The sequence below is a fragment of the Oryzias melastigma genome, unplaced genomic scaffold (genome assembly GCF_002922805.2).
Source record: "Oryzias melastigma strain HK-1 unplaced genomic scaffold, ASM292280v2 sc00313, whole genome shotgun sequence".
Taxonomy (NCBI): Eukaryota; Metazoa; Chordata; class Actinopteri; order Beloniformes; family Adrianichthyidae; genus Oryzias; species Oryzias melastigma.
The window spans coordinates 92,958-109,558 of NW_023416920.1; the positions used below are offsets into that span (position 1 = coordinate 92,958).

At 37.3% G+C, this 16,601-nt stretch overlaps 1 protein-coding gene across 1 annotated transcript; it reads left to right on the forward strand.

The window, feature by feature from the left end:
• The first annotated feature begins 413 nt into the window (after positions 1–413).
• LOC112139891 lies at positions 414–13,475 on the forward strand. Its single transcript, XM_024262730.2, has 8 exons — positions 414–1,185; positions 9,197–9,490; positions 9,748–10,017; positions 11,296–11,412; positions 11,507–11,556; positions 11,664–11,732; positions 11,877–11,958; positions 12,037–13,475. Exons 1-7 carry the CDS (start codon positions 1,110–1,112, stop codon positions 11,922–11,924), a joined length of 924 nt encoding a protein of 307 aa, XP_024118498.1. The 5' UTR covers positions 414–1,109; the 3' UTR covers positions 11,925–11,958; positions 12,037–13,475.
• Positions 13,476–16,601: the final 3,126 nt, after the last annotated feature.

Consider the following 16,601-nt stretch of genomic DNA (forward strand, 5'->3'; position numbering starts at 1 on the left):
TGTCCTGTTGCAGTGCAGCGGTTCTTGCTAAGGTCTCCTCGATTGTGATATTTTACGTATTTTGACGATATTAAAAAAAGGTCACCCCTCCCCCCCCAGAAAAAAAAAGAAATCTGCAAAACTGATGTAATAAGAAGACTTTATGATATTTTAGATATATTTTTCTCTATGCAATAAATGGCATTCATATTTTCAGTGCTACTACTGAGTCAGTTAACTGGTGTCCTTGTTGCTCCTTGTATGATAATTAATATGTGAAAAGTACAGTAAAAATGTTTCATGTTTACAAGATAAATACTCTTTGAAGTACTAAGAAGGTCTGTCAAGGAATGACAATGTACTAAATTGATGATTGGGATTTATTCACTGCCAAAATTAACCAATTTTTATAAGTGGTACAGCTTTTAAGAGATTTTGTGATTTAAATTCCTTATAGAACACACACGCAGTAATGCATAGTCAGCATAACATAATTATCATATACATTAAGAGTAAAATGACTACAGTAACAAAGAGCAAAAATATAATTTTATGAAGCTCCATGGAGGATTTTCCAACTGATACCTAAGTATAGCATCAAACTCACACAAAAAACTCCAGTGACGGCTGATTTGACCAAGAAAATGCGAGGGGCGGTGGATTTGACCACAGTCACATACGCTAGTGTGAAGAGAGGCGTGGCCATGACAGAAAGTATTCCAATTATTTCAAATGCAATACAAATAGTTATTGTATTATTTAAAATAAAAAATATTGTTGTGGTATGTATTTTGTAGTCTGTAGATAAATATATTTTTTAAAGTTTCTCAAATACTAAACCTAATTTGTGTAGTTGAATTGGTGTTAGCATAACCTGAAGTTCAGAAAACCCTGTTTGATCTCCTAATCTATACATTTTAATTTTAACATTTCTTTAAATATATATATATACAGTATATATATGAGCTAATATCTTCCATTTCAATGAAGAACTCTTCGGTCCTTTCCAAAATAGACTCCCACGGTTGTAAAGCCTTGCTGTCAGAAGCCTCTGACTCCACCCTACATTTTTTCTATCTGCTGTTGAAGACACGCACCAGAAGAGGAAGCACACATCGATCCCCCCAGCAATGGCTGGCAGTCACCCTCTTTGTCTGAGCGGCTTTTCCTCAAGCGTTTTGCTGCTTCTCTGGCTCTGGCACCCCGGTGAGTTTTTACACTTGTTCCTGTTCTACCTTAAGCTTCTCAGCTCTGTCACGTTTATTCATGGTGAGAGTGTTCGAACTGAATCATTTTCATTCCTGCAGAGCTTCTTACATGCACTTAGCGCAAGTCTCACACTTTCAAATGTGTAGGAGTGCACTTTCAAACAAGATAAAAACGTATGAAACAATGTGGTGTTTAATAACGGAAACTCCAAAGTTTATTAAATACCTAACTTATCAAAAGCCCCTCGCCTCACAAACTTGTTGAAAGAGTAATGTTTACCACAAATGCATTTCCGTCAACGCTTTGGCTGCTTCTGTTCAAATGGAAAAACTTCTGAGAGTTGAAATGAGCTGAAGGCAGCCTGACACGTCAGCAGATTTCCTGCCGTATTTTCTGGGAAACTAAACGAAGGATCATTCTTTCAGTTTCTGTAACTTCCCCTTTTTTCTACAAAAAAAAATTCTTAAAAAATGTGTTGTTTATGCTGATGCATCTCAGAATACACCAATGTGTCTGCAAAGTGGAAGCAAGGCTGCAAGTTGCTTGTGCAAGCATCAGAAAGCATCGCTTTATAAAGGTTACAGTGGGAATAACAGTATGTCATTCCCCGATTTTTACAAGTTGTCTCATTTCAAAAGATGATAGAGATCTGTAATGTTCATTAAAGATACACTTCAACTGCCGAATATCAAAAAGAATCAAGAAACTCCCTTTGTCTGGTTTTTGCACTGTAGTTGCCCAGTTTCTAAAATCCTCTTCCAATATTCATCATCCAATCTCAAACGGTCACCTTTTTCCTTTTTTGGAATCCTTTTTCCAATCCAGATCAGCTGAAACAAAACAAAAAGAACAACAAAACAGACAGAATTCTCACAACAACATATAGATAGATTAAAATACACAACAGCCACACTACAAAAAACTCAATAGTCATATCACCTTTGAACTGTCAGACTGCAATCACCCCACCAAGACCAAAGAACTGTCATAGGACACCATGGACAGGATTGTATAAACTTGTCTTTGAATAAACTAATCGGAATTAGCAAGTAGCTTGGAGAGAAGAAATCGACTTTTAAAGCAATTCTTTCAAAATGGAAGAAATACAATATCACTGACTATCCCCCTCTTTTATACATTGCTGCATGGTGAGATTTTGAAACCTCCTTCCATCAGTGAGCACATTGAGGAGAAAATGTGACTGAATCTTCCAGATTGACTGATCCCAAACGCATGACCTGAGCAACAAAGTAGTGGCTCCATGAAAAGCATATAAAGAATCTGGAGTAGCCTTCCAAGTCTCTAGACATAATGCCAATAGATAATCTTTGGAGGGAGTTGAAAGTTTGTTTTTTTCTTGACAAAACAACACAGTTCTTAAGAAAATCTATATGAAAGATCAAAATACTAGCTACAGTGTGCAAATAGCTTCAGGAAACATTTGACTTCTGTCATTGTTAATTAGGGTTATATTACAAAGTATAGAAGTGAATTCTGTTTTTTTTATATATAGATACCTATTTTCTGCAACAGTTTTAAATAGTTAAAGTGTATATCAGGGGTCACCAACACGGCGCCCACGGGCGCCAGGTCGCCCTCGAGCACCACATAAGTTGTCCGCAGGTCTCTTCTAAAAATAGCACAACTCACCTGTGAGCTGCTCGAAAATTAAATTTTATTGTGATGCAATTTTTTTAAAACACACTTGCCTTTACAGAGAATTAAAAATTAAAACATCTTAAAAATATATGTTCATTATTGCTGAAACCAAAAACGGCCTATCCCACTTTTTTTTTTTTTTTTTATCGTTTTCTCGTTATAACGAGATAATCGATAACAAAGAATGAAGCGTCCCCTTCTCCCTTTACCGCATGGAGACACCGAGACTTTACCTGTTTTAAGATTCTTTATTTTGTGGTTAACAACAAAAACAACAGAAGAAAACACTACACAAAAGTTGTTTTTGGTCAATTCTTTTACTTATTAGTGGAGCTCCGCTCCTCAAACGCCTGAATGAACCAGGCCCCTCCCTTTATTTCCCCAAAACCCCTAGCTGCTTTCACATTAACTCTGAAATTTAGCGAAATGGATTTTTGACTATCTTTAATGCAAACACAATTTCTATTAAAAAAAAATCACATTTTTCGAAAAAAGTTTTTGGCTTAGAGGAGCTGGTTTTGGGGGCGTATCAAAATGGATGGACATTTTTCACAAAACTGTCATGGAAATTGATTTTTTTCCAATTAAATGCACTTCTGAAGTCTGTCCAAGTACAGCACAGCTGGCGCAACAAGAGATCCCACAGCGTCACAGCTCTTTAGAAATTGCGGGTCATATGGAATCACGCAGTTCCTCCTCCTCCTTTCCTCATCACTTAATCTGTAGCCGCACTTTCGCAACTTGGAGCCTGAAGTCTCATGAGTGCGAGAGCCGTGACAGAAACTTGAATGGATCTAGTCGTGTTTTCAAACAGAAAAAAAGGTCCGGATGCTTACTTGTTAGAATGCTTCTTCTTTTAACCGCTGAACAGGCTTCTCACTCTTCTGAGTCAAGCTGCGCAGTTATTAATAATGAATAACTAAAGGAAAACAAACTAATGTGTTATTTCGAACTGGTAGCCCTTCATATGACTCAGTACCCATGAAGTAGCCTCAGTTTCAAAAAGTTTGGTGACCCCTGGTGTATATGGTCAATTATCTCATCTTTTAAAATGAATCAACTTATTTGTATCAGTGACTGACAAACGCCTTTAACTTAAGGTGTATCTAAACTGGAAAAATAAATTGGTCCGGACCAAGTCTACTTAATTTGGTTAAGTAGAATACACCCTGAATACACCAGACTGCATGCACTTTCAGATGGGACAAATTTGGTTCACTGAAAGTGAACCCGAGTTCGTTTCCCCAAAAATCTGGAACACATCTTCCGTATGAAAACACCCACAGGTCCAAGACCTAGAACCGCTCTTTGGCCCATCTTTTGAGGCAGTTTTGATTCATATCAAATCAGAGTGAACTTTAGTTTCATCTGAGTTTTTCTCAGTCCAAATCTATTTCATGCTCGGAGTGGAACAACTGGACAAAAACGGCCAATGTAGCTGAGTGGAATAGGAAGGTGACAACATGAGCGGCAGACAAACGTGTCTGCTCCCGTTTAACTCCTCTGTTTTGCAACAACCTATAGGAAATTAACATTTATCAGTAAATCTTCTTAGTTGTCCTCTTCTCAGTTATCACCTTGCAGTATGCTTCGATTGTACAGAAGTAGCTGTAAAAAGTGTTGTACCTGACCTTAATACTGATGTTCAAAATCTAAAGTTTGAATTAGTAAACAATCCCAACACGGATTGCAATGAGTAGAACTTCCATCATTCTTTCTTTTGTTGCTTTGCCTCGCCCTTGTAATTCCTGGCCCATGACTGAGAGGTATTTAGTTATGTAGTTATGTAGTTTTATTTACAAGCGTTGCCTCAAAACAACTGTATGGATAAAAGGCAGTATAAAAACAAACCAAACGCAAGGTTCAAGACTCGATCTGGACCAAGTCTAGCAAACTCAGTCTGGATTAACTGACTTTTTCAGTCTGAATACACCAACCTACTCCAAAGAAAATTGTGGTGTTGGTATTTTTATCATCTTCATGTGCCATTTTTTTTTATGATTGAGGATATATAAAAGAAAATTAAGATTATATTTCTAAGTATTTTTTTGTTCAAATTGTTTTGAATTGGGAGCAGACGAAAACATTGAAAAAGCTTGTAGCTGTGACATAGGTGCCACAATTGGTGAACCACAATCTCCCTGCCCTGTTCTGTTCAGATGTATTCACTTGCAGGCAAATACTCGTCAAAAAAAACGTCTGAGTAGGAATCTGCCTCAAAACTACCTCTGAATAGCTTCAATATTACTCGCCATTAATGTTGGGTGGTGAGAGGCTCTAAGATAACTGTATAGAGAGTGGATGATGAGAAACGGAAGTGGGCTTACTCTGCCCCAACCATGACTCGGAAGGGAATTACTAATGAACTCCTCCCAATCTTCAGAAACTATGTCCTTGAAAACGACACATTTTTTGTTTTTGTCTAAAACAGCATAATCATAATTTAAAGACCACTGGGAACCCTTTTACAATAGATCAAAAGATGGGACTATAAAAAAGGATGTCCACATCACACCTTAGAAGCATTTCATCCAGAACATCCAGAACCGTTCTGGATGAAAGAGTCTTCTCAGAAAAGACAAATACTATTTTTGTGATGTGGTTATGCTAATGTCACTGGTTAGAAAATAGTTCTGAGGAAGCCATAGAAGCAGAAGCGCCGTTACCTACAAGAAAAAAAGTGTTGCTTACTGGCAGGTCCGTTTTTTTCATTGCCTTCCCTCACCCAGCTTGTGGTTTTTCAAGTTTTCTGTGAAAACGTTAAAAGCTGAAAGTCTTTTAGCACAGTATCCGTGCCATCCAGGACATGCCAGGCATCAGCTGCTCAGCAGAGGTAAACCTGTTAAGTCTTGGATGAAAGGTTGTCTTATGCTGGCAGGTGGTATAAATACTACAACCACATAGGGGCACTATCCAAACCCCGAATGAAAAGAAAAAGAAACTCTCTGGAAGTTCCTGAGACTAAGTTAATCAGCAAAGCTAGAACTTATTTGAAAAAGTAAAATACATTTCATTTCCTGCATGGTGATGTGGTGGTTAGCACTCTCAGTGAGAAGGCCCTAGTTCAATTCATGGCTAGGACAGTCCCTTTAGTATTCGCATGTCTTCACTGTGCATGTGTGGTTTTTCTCTGAACACTTGTGCTTCTTCCCCCAAGTCTAAAAACATGCCTCATATGTTGATTGGATGAAGCTTCTTCAGTCATCTATGTCTGTCAGCCAGATGTATTAGTGCATGGTTTCTTTCTTGATGCATCTAATAAACATGAGGGACCCCTGCTGGTGTCTGAAAATAAAACCAAAAAAGCCTTTATGTAAAGACAAAGCTTTATTACACATAAAACAGGGTTGGTTTTGGCTTTAATCTTTCCCTTACATACACACAAAATGACTTAGTAGGTACGTACAGTGCACCTGAAAAGTATCCTCACTTCTTCCACCCTTTATTATGCTACAACCTTATTTAAAAAATTGAGTTTTCTTCCTGAGTTTTTTTCAAAGCACCCATAATGACAATGTGAACAAAAATTCTGTTGAAATTGTTGCAAATTTATTAAAAATAAAAAACCTGAAAACTAGTATGTACATAAGCATTCACAGCCTTTGCTCAATACTTAATTGCTGAACCTTTGGGAACAATTACAGCGTTAAGTCGTTTTGAATATGACGCCTCAAGCTTGGTACACTTTTCTTTAGACAGTTCTGCCCATGCCTCTTTACAGTAGCTCTCAAGCTCCATCAGGTTGGATGGGAAGTGTCGGTCCACATCCCTTTTCAGATTTCTCCATAGATGTTCAACTGGATTCAGGTCTGGGCTCTGGCTGGCCCACTCAAAAACAATGACAGAGTTGTTCCAAAGCCACTCCTTCCATGTCTTGGCAGTGTGCTTTGGGTCATTGTCCTGACGGATCGTTATCCCAGGCTGAGGTCAAGTGCGCTCTGGAGCAGGTTTTCCTCTAGCATGTCTCTGTCGCAGTCAGCTTCTCCTCTATCCTGACAGTCTTCCAGTTCCTGCTGCCAAAAAACACCCCCACAGCATGATGCTGCTACCACCATGCTTCACTCGTATTGACCTGGTGATGAGCAGTGCCTGGTTTTCTCCAGACCCCAGAATGTGGTTTCGCATGATCTGAGTCGTCATTCAGGTGCCTTTTGGCAAACTCCAGATGAGCTCCCATGTGGTTTTTAGTAAGAAAAGGCTTCTATCTGGCCACTCTGCCATACAAGCCTGATTGGTGCAGTGCAGCAGAGAAGGTTGTCCTTCTGGAGGATTGTAATCTTTCCATCTGGGGACGATGGAGCTCTGACAGAGTGACCATTGGGTTGTAGGGCCCTTCTCCCCCGATCACTCAGCTTAGATGGCCGGTCAGATCTAGGAAGAGTCCTGGTGGTTCCAAAGTTCTTCCATTTACGGATAATGGAGGCCAATGTGGTTATTGGAATATTGAAGGCAGCATAAGTGTTTCTGGACCCTTCTCCAGCCTTGTGCCTCAAGATGTTCCTGTATCAAAGGTCTACAGACAATTCCTTTATTTCATGCTTGGCTTTTGTTTGGACATGCAATGTCAACCCTGGGACCTCATGTAGACTGGGTCCCACCTTTCCAAATCATGGCCAATCCACTGGATTTACCACAAGTTGGCTTCTATTCAGAAGCTGAAACATCTCAAAGCTCATCAGTGGAAACAGAATAAACATCAGCTCATTTTGGAGCTTCACAGCAAAGGCTTTGAATACTTATGTACATATCATTTTTCAGGTATTTTTATTTTTAGCAAATTTTCAACAATTTCAGGAGAACTGTTTTCACATAGTAATTATGTATATATATATATATATATATATATATATATATATATATATACATATATGTGTATTTTTTTTTTTCAGGAAGAAAACTGATTTAATCCATTTTGAAATAAGGCTGTGACATAATAAGATGTGGGAGAAGTGGGGCGCCGTAGACACTTTCTGGATCCACTCTATACATTACAATGCAGGGGCCCCAAAAGACAATTTTCCACCTTTGAGTGAGGTAGATGCCAGCTTATTTTTGATGATAAAAAAAAGTTTCATTTAGTATCTTAAAGTTTTTTTGTTTAACTTACGATTCCTCCACTCTCACCAATTTGCATGGAACAGATGATAAACCTATTTGTATCAAATCTGTTTCTAATATAGTGTAATGAAGAGTAAATGTGAAAAAGGAAGCAATGTTAGTGTATAAATAGATTTGGTAACATCAAAAAACCCACACAAGGGAAAGCTGTATTTCCAGTGTAGTTTCCATTCCAATTTTCCACGACTCCACGCCTGACAAACAACTGCAACCCACAGCTCTCATTCTGTTTGGACAAGCTCTTATATAGATACAAGAAATGAACCATGTGTCAAAGCAGGAAGGCCAAACAAGGCCTTAAACATCATCAAGGAGTTCACCGCGTCTATGATGTTGTCAAGGCTCAACAGGAAGTGGAAAACAATCCTGAACCGCTTCAGAGTCTTAGTATGATTTGTCACAACACTATTGGTTGGTGAGCCTCTGCTTTAGCGCGCTGCAGGCTCTGTAACCTTTTGACCCCCCCAACAGGGTAGCTGGATGAAAATTTAAAATTAAAACCCTTTAATTTCCCTCCCACTACAAACAAAAAAAAAAAAACACTGATAATTAATGAGGAAATTTAAAGTAAAATTATTTGAAAAGAAACTCAGATGTTTCAGTGTTTTTTTTCTTCTGTCAAACATCAAGATTCTGTTTTCTGCGCGTTGAATTGATAGATTCCCCTCTTGATCCAAATGTTTTTGCTGAGTCATGATTTATATGTTTATATATGATCAAAACTGTCTTAATCACAGCAATGGTCGTCATACATTTTTGTTGAGAAGTTCAGATACAAATGATTTATAAACACAATAATCAATTCATGAATTATAAAATTGATTTATTATTTGTAAATGTAGTTGTCTGATTGCCCTAACAACATATCGGACAATTCTTTTAACCTCATGTTGATAGAGAGTCGACATGCAGTATCAACACATGTTACATGGGTCCAAAGATTGGGGTGAGGGCGTTGCCAGTGGGAGGGGCCATCACTACATTGACACCGCCCACCTAATGTGAAAATGACAATGAAAACAGAGAGAAGTGAAAAATGATTTGAAAAACATGCTCAAATGCATTTATATTCATAATTGTAATAAATGACTTATTTTAGAACAAGTATAAGAAATGTAATTTATTTTTAAACATGCTCTTTTCTTCCTTCAAGTTCTTTCTTTTATCAGAGGATCTGTTTCAATCTCTTCCCATTCTTCCTTCTTTCATGGCTCTGCCTCTTGTTTTTCAGGTTTGGCTTCCTTGAAGACTATTCACAAAAAAGTTGGAGACTCAGTGGAGATTTCATCAGGGCTTCCAACTGAAGGAGTTAATGCAGCACAGTGGAAATATAAAGATAAAACTGTTGCAGAAAAAAGCCTCCATATTTCTAACCAGATCTTTGGCAACAGATTACACTTCAACATCACCACCCTGAGTTTAACGCTAACAGAGCTAACTCTTCAAGATTCTGGTAATTTCAGTTTTGTCTCTGATCAAAATGACAAACAAAGGGAGACAGTTGTCATCACTCTACTGGTTCACGGTAAATCAAATTTTCCTTCCTAATTCTTTACGAAATTTTGCTTCTTAGAGTTTTGCAGTTGCTGAATTTTGCAATATTTTAAATTAATTAATAAATTAAACATGAAAACACATTTATCAATAACACTAATTTCTCAAAAGCTTCAAATGAGAAAACGTTTCAAACTCACACAGTAGAGCACCAAAAATTTAAATGCATCTAGAGTCTCTGCATGCACTGAAACATTGTGTTCCTAATTGTTCTCTGTCTGTCATCAGAGTCCATAACTGAAGACCCCATTCTGACTTCCACACACGTTTCAACTGATTCCAATCAGACCTGCACAGTTTTAGTGAACTGCAGCTTAAAGTCCACCAGCAGTGTCAGCTACAAGCTGAGTGACGGGAATCAAACCCACGAAGGCTCCAGTCGGCAGTACAGCATCAGCAAACAGGGAGAAGGACAGGTGTTCACATGCACAGCGTCCAATTCTGTCAGTAACAGAACAACATCTGAAACTGTAACGTGTAAAGACAATTCAACTGAAGGTACGTTCACAGACTATCGATGAACGGCAGGTACTGCTCATATTTTTCATCAGTCAGTCCGCTCAGTTCAAACCACACTGGGCATGTGATCCATATTCAAAAACCTGCATTTTGCTCATGGCGTTCACACCAGATACTAGTGCATGTCTGCCACCTACAGCTGGAGAAGACTTGGTGTGAAATACTCTGTAAAATTGCTGCTGTAGATTTTACAGTAACTTACTGGCGGCTGGATGTCAGTAATTATTGTAAAGCAATTTACAGCTTTATAAAATAGAAATACAGAAGAATTTGTGTCTTGTTTTTCATTTAACAGTAATGAGTGTAATAATAAAATCAATCCGTACACGGATACTCTGTTGTATTTCATTTTATAATAATAGCTTTATAGTAATAGCTCTATTACTTTAGAATGAAATGCAGTAATTAATGGCATCCAGCTGCCAGTCGTTACCGTAAATGTTCTAACAGTAATTGGGTTTTTTTATGATAATATTACTTTATTTTAATTTCTAGTTTATTAACTGTAAAAAAATGGTAAATAAAAATGTATTCTGGTTCACTTATGGCGACTTTTCCAGCTGTTTTGAGTGAAAACAAAGGCTTTCAATTTTTTTTAAATGATTCTACACATCAAAGATAGTTAAAACACAGAAGGTAGTCAATCAATCATTTTGTTTTCATTAATGAACTTTTAAACGAAGTAAAGTTTAAAAAAGAATTTTAAGCGATTTCTTTTTTTTTTTGATAATTAGATGATCAATCGATTTCTAATCCAATGATCCAACGGCATTGATCCGTCTGAGGAAAGTTGTTTATGAAATCAACCTATACCATTATAACACTTTTTCATTACATAAATGTATTGTATCGATACTGGAAAATACAATATTGTCAACTACACTATAAAACGTGAAACATTGGATTTACTTTTAAAATTATTAGTTTTCATCAAATTAACATTTTTAATTAATGCTTTAGTCAAAAGGTTAAATTGATTAAAACTAATATTTCAAATTTAACAAATTACAGAGCTTTTGTTAATTGATCCAATTTTTTACTTTTCATAGTGCCCTAATTATGATCATTGTTAAAATGAATTGCAACACTCCTACTTTTTGCTATTAAAAAAGTCTATTATACTGAAAATATTGATGTCCTACTTGTGTTACATTTTTGAACCACTTATTGCTGGTTAAATCCTTCATGTAAATAATGAATACAGAGCAGAAACATTAGTTTTTAGATGTATTCTTATGGTTTTCTTTGTTTTTTTAGCAGAAGATGTAGTTCCTGAGCTTTACCTGCTGGTGATTGGGGCAGCTTGTGGAGGAGGTCTGCCGATCATCCTTCTTGTCATAGTGGTTGTGTGTTGCTGCAGAAAAAAGAAGGAAGGTAAAAACCCAATGAAAGCATCTGGTTTTTTTTAAATGTGACTTGTTTGTGCACCGCCCACACCAACAATCTAAATGTCTTTGTGTTTCTGCAGGCGCGGACTCAACAGAACTCACTGTGTACGCGGATGTAACTGACCTTAATGTACGTCCCCTCCGTTTTTTAGTCACTTCCTCTCAGAGCCTTTGCAAGGGTGTGAAAGCAGCTTTGAAAATATCTCACAGCTCCTGTTGTTGCATGTAAACTTACAGATTAACAGCAACCAAGCGTCATGCTCGTTGTATGATACCATCCAAGAAATCAGTCCTACACATCAAATGGTAAGAGTTACTTTGCATGATCAAAATTAAAACAAAAAAGGCAATTTGATTTGCTATGTACAGTAAAAGTAGACATATTTTCTACTTATCATCCTCCAGCATGTTTTAAAAAGATGCTGAATTGTCCTTTTTTTTCACCTCAAGGCTTCAACTTTGTATGATAAGGTCAACTTCAACCGTCAATTGAAGTGAAGCCAGCAGTGAAGAAGGGCGTTTAATAGGAGCTGTGAGGATCACTTTTTGGTTATGAAAGGTATTTTTTATAGAAGAGTAAAAAATAATATATATTTTTTTTTTATTTCAGATGAACCGGACAAAATGGACATCTCAAGAAAATGTAAAGGGTGAAATGATGAAGAGAAAGCCTCACCTTTAGACACTACGAACTCACAACAGTTTTGATTCTTTAAAATTATTTCAGAAAGCAGAAAATCAAGAAACAACAGTTACTATTTATGTATATGTAAATCCAAAACAGTTCAATATAGAATCAAATTTCTTAAGAAAACTTCACATTTTAAGGATGGCAGGTTTCTGTGGAAACTGGATACATCTTACATAAGATCTGGTGCTTGTGAGGGTAAAAACATTGGCGGTCCAGCTGTAGCTTCCTCTTCTTCACTGATGAGTTTATAATTAAGTCAGAAACTCTACTTTTTTTGGAAGAACTCTCCGGGAAATATGCAACTTTAGAAACTTGAACTGCTGATTCCACACAAGCTTCAGTGATGCCTTAGTCATAACTGGCCTTATGGGTGGATATGGTCGAGGCCGTACAGGGTGTGCCGGTGGCCTCCATAAAATTTTAAGATTGTATCTTGGTGATATTTTTTTATCAGGTGTGTGTTTTTTTTTTTAACTCCCACTTAAAATCTGCACACCGTGCAAGAAATGCTATTCCATTCATAACGTGCTATCTAACTGTTCGAAATTAGGATATTAGAGTGTATTTTATCTTGGCATCCTACAGGAGTCCAATGGGCAGTCAGTAAGGAGCCAGTACTAGCACCTTACTAACTAATGATAGAGTGTGGTGTAAAAGAGCACCATAAGACAGCATTGACCATACATCACAAGTGTGTTTACTTTACAATATCCTTGCAAATACTGCACAAAACACGTACCACACTGTTATAGCTCAGTTTAATGCTGTATCCAGACTGGATAAATTATTTGTCAGTTTATTTCTGTCTGGATTAAGTCCTTGCATTTGGTCTGTATTCAGATTACAAGCATGTAAACAAAACCACATGACTAAAGATCAATTCAGTTATTGGCAAACAGTTACTGGGCAGATCAAAACAAAAAGACAAAGATAGAGATGCAGCACTTTCCAAGTACTTGTCAAGATAATTTACTTATAAAAGCTTTTTTTTCTGCTAGTCAGTTTTTGAACATCTGTATGTAGGCCAGGTTTAACACTTTCTACTGTTACTTTGTGGTCTGCAAGATGGTTACTGAGGACGCTACGGCTACGAGGTATGCGAACTAGTGTTTGTGACGTATAGATAGTTGGGGAAACAGTGGGAGAATCAATGTTGTATCACGTTAAAAGTTGTTTGAATGAGCCTCCATTCATCCAACCACATTTTAATGAGCAACTATTGTGTTGCTGCACCACGTTCATCCGCTAATGACCAGCTATGGCAGCCATTTTGGTCCAGTTATTTTGCTCTCGGACCAGATCGTATTCAGACTGAGAAATCTCAGCGCAAACCGAAGTTCAGTCAGATTGGAAACAAACCGAGATCACCTTAAAAGATGGGTCAGAGAGTGGTTCCTGGTCCTCGGCCAGGGTCCGCTTGGTTGTATTCAGACTGAAACTTCACTTTAAGATGACCAAATGTGTCCAGTCTAAATACATACTGATGTTTGTAATCATACTATATTGTTATTCTCACAAAAAAAAGAATTTTAAATAAAATCTATTAATTTTATTTTTCTTTTTTATTTTGCTTTGAGCTGAAGTACAGTATTTGCATATTTAGAGGTGTTTTGGACAGATTTTTTAAGTGGTTGGAGCAAAATGACAGTCAAAAAAAATGTTCTTAGTAAGTTTCAATATTCCCAATTAAAAAAATATTAATTACAAATATAACAACAAAGTCTATCCCGTTTTAATGCCTGTAGTTTGAAGACAATATTAAAAAACGTTTTATACTTTTTAGTTTTTATTGACTAACTTATATAAATAAAGAAAATATATATTTTTACCATACAACCATTTTTATGCTCGCTTGTTGCGAAGATCTTTTACGGAAAATTCTTATGTACCTTTGTCCAATTTTTATACAAATATTTATTTTTGAAACTCTGTAAAAAAAAAAAAAAAAAAAGTTCCCCAAAAAATTGCTAATCTGTTTATGTCTGTTTTTAATGAACCATACCTGTAAACCTGCAACATCTTCCCTTTAATTACATTTTATTTCCTTTAAGGTTCGGTTAATCTTTTTTTCATATTTCTTCTTGTTTGATAAACAGCTTAACAAGTTTGATGTGATCTGAATCTTACACTTTTGTACATTGTGAAAATCTAATTTTGATGTTGACTGTTTATAATATATTATTATGTAAATATGAAAATAATCTATTATAGAATATCTATTTTTAGTAGTTGTATCTGTTCTGGCCAGTAGTTGTTCCCTTTACGACATGAAGATCTAATAAAGTGCAGCTTGACTTGTATGCGTTTATTTGTGTAACTGTCCATTGTCTTCACTCTGATGAAAAACAAATGAAAACTTTAAACGTTTTTAATATTTGTAAGGCATAGGAACTCACTGATTGATTGAGGGTTAGGTTAACATTCCTCAGAGTTTGGTCCATATTGACATGATAGTATCACACAGTTGCTGCAGATTTGTCAGCTGAACATCCATGAGGCCAATCTCCCTTTCCACCACATCCCAAAGGTGATCCATTGGGTTCTGGTGACTGTGGAGGTCATTAGAGTCCAGTGAACTCATTGTCATATTTAAGAAACCAGGTTGAGATGATTCCAGCTTTATGACTTGGAGCCTTATCCTGCTGGAAGTAGCATCAGAAGATGGTACTCTGTGGTCTTTCATGGTCAGTAACAATACTCAGGTAGGCTGTGGCCCATAGTGTGCCAAAAAATATCCCAACAGAAATGGAGACTAATCAGACTAGACAACGTTTTTCCAAACTATACTGTCCAGTTTTGGTGAGTCTGTGTGAATTGTAGCCTCAGTTTCCAACACATTCTCATCCCCAAGTCGTCACATATTGATGTTTGGTTAAAGTTTGTGGCACTTTTTGATGTTTTGGGTGTCTCCAATGTGTCATTTTTAACGAGCCGGCTGTTACCAATAAATCACAGGTCCCCAACCTCTGGGAGTACTGGTCCAGTACCACAACGTGTAGCACACCGGTATCCTAACCCGACACGAACCGGTGCGGGACGCGAACCGGATGTGGTTTTAGGTTAAGTTTAAGGTTAGGGTACCAGTACAGCATTAGAATACCAGCACTGGACATGTCCCTAGTACCAGTGCACATCCGCTACCACATCTGGTACCACATCCCATGGGTTGTGGACCCTTGATTTTACAAAAATCCAACACATCAAAATACGACAAGTTGGGGACATCTGTGGAAGGGGCCTTCACCAAACATCAATAAGTGATGACTTGGGGATGAGAATGTGTTGCAATTTCCTGTTTTTAGTAGATAGGAGTGGCACCGGATATGGTCTTCTGCTGGTGTAGCCCAATCTGTCTCGATGTTGGATGTGTTGTGCATTCAGAGACGTTCTTCTGCTGACCTCAGTTGTAACCAGAGGTTATTTGAGTTACTGTTATAATTCCATCAGCTGGAACTAGTCTGGTCATTCCCCTCTGATCTCTGGCAACAACGAAACCTTTCCACATAGAACTGACACTCATTAGAAAATTCAGTTTACGAGCAATTTGGACACGTATGTCTAATAAAGTACACAGTGAAAGCATATGTATGATTCTAATCATTTTATCTGCAAAATCTCTAATATTCAGGATACTTTTTGTGCAATTGTAGCACAGGCTGTGAGGTGAGGCAACACAGAGCTCCGCCTCATTGTTGATTGTGCAATCAGGGTTGATTCATTGCCTGTAGCTTACTCAGCATTGCTATAAATACAAATGCTTTAGTCTTTTTTTTTTCCATTGTAGACGTTTTATTAAATGTCTTCACTTTCCATTTAATAGATAATGTATTTCACCTCTGTTGTTTATCCAGTGTTTGGATCTGATATAGAGCCACACTGAAAAGACAAAAAGGGACACAGGAAGTAGCTCTGCCTCACTGAAGAGGGCACTCGTGAGCCCATGTATGTTATTCAGTGTTTGCTGATAAAGTTTAACAGGTATTAGTTTAAGTTTTTTTTCTGTGAATGACTACACAAATGGTGATATAACACGCACACATATTCCTCTATATACCAGTGGTGTCCAAAGTCAGGACTCGAGGGCCGGCCTGCAGCAAGTGCGTTTAGCCAATAAGGAGCTTTAATGCCAGGTTGGTTGGAAAACATGTTGGACACTGGCCCTCGAGGCCTAGATTTGGACACCCCTGTTGTTTGCTATTCCTATATAATAAAATGTCAAAACAACAGCAGTGTCAGAAATAATAGTTTTATTACAAAATGGAAAGCACAAACATATATATATATATATATACACACACACACACAAGGGTGGTTTACACATTAAATCTTAAAAAGATATGCTGTGCAAAATGTTCAAAAGGATTTGTCTTTAATTCCCTCCTTGTCTCCTAAGACCCTGAGCAGGAACAGGTGAACTTTGGCCAGTTAATCCTTCCATTTCAGATCCACAAACACACACATATGGACAATTTAAAGACACCAAT

Coding starts and splice junctions, on each gene's coding strand:
- LOC112139891 (XM_024262730.2), top strand. CDS start 1,110: ATGGCTGGCAGTCACCCTCTTTGTCTGAGCGGCTTTTCCTCAAGCGTT. Junction 1,186..9,196: donor TCTCTGGCTCTGGCACCCCG/GTGAGTTTTTAC, acceptor CTTGTTTTTCAG/GTTTGGCTTCCTTGAAGACT. Junction 9,491..9,747: donor CATCACTCTACTGGTTCACG/GTAAATCAAATT, acceptor GTCTGTCATCAG/AGTCCATAACTGAAGACCCC.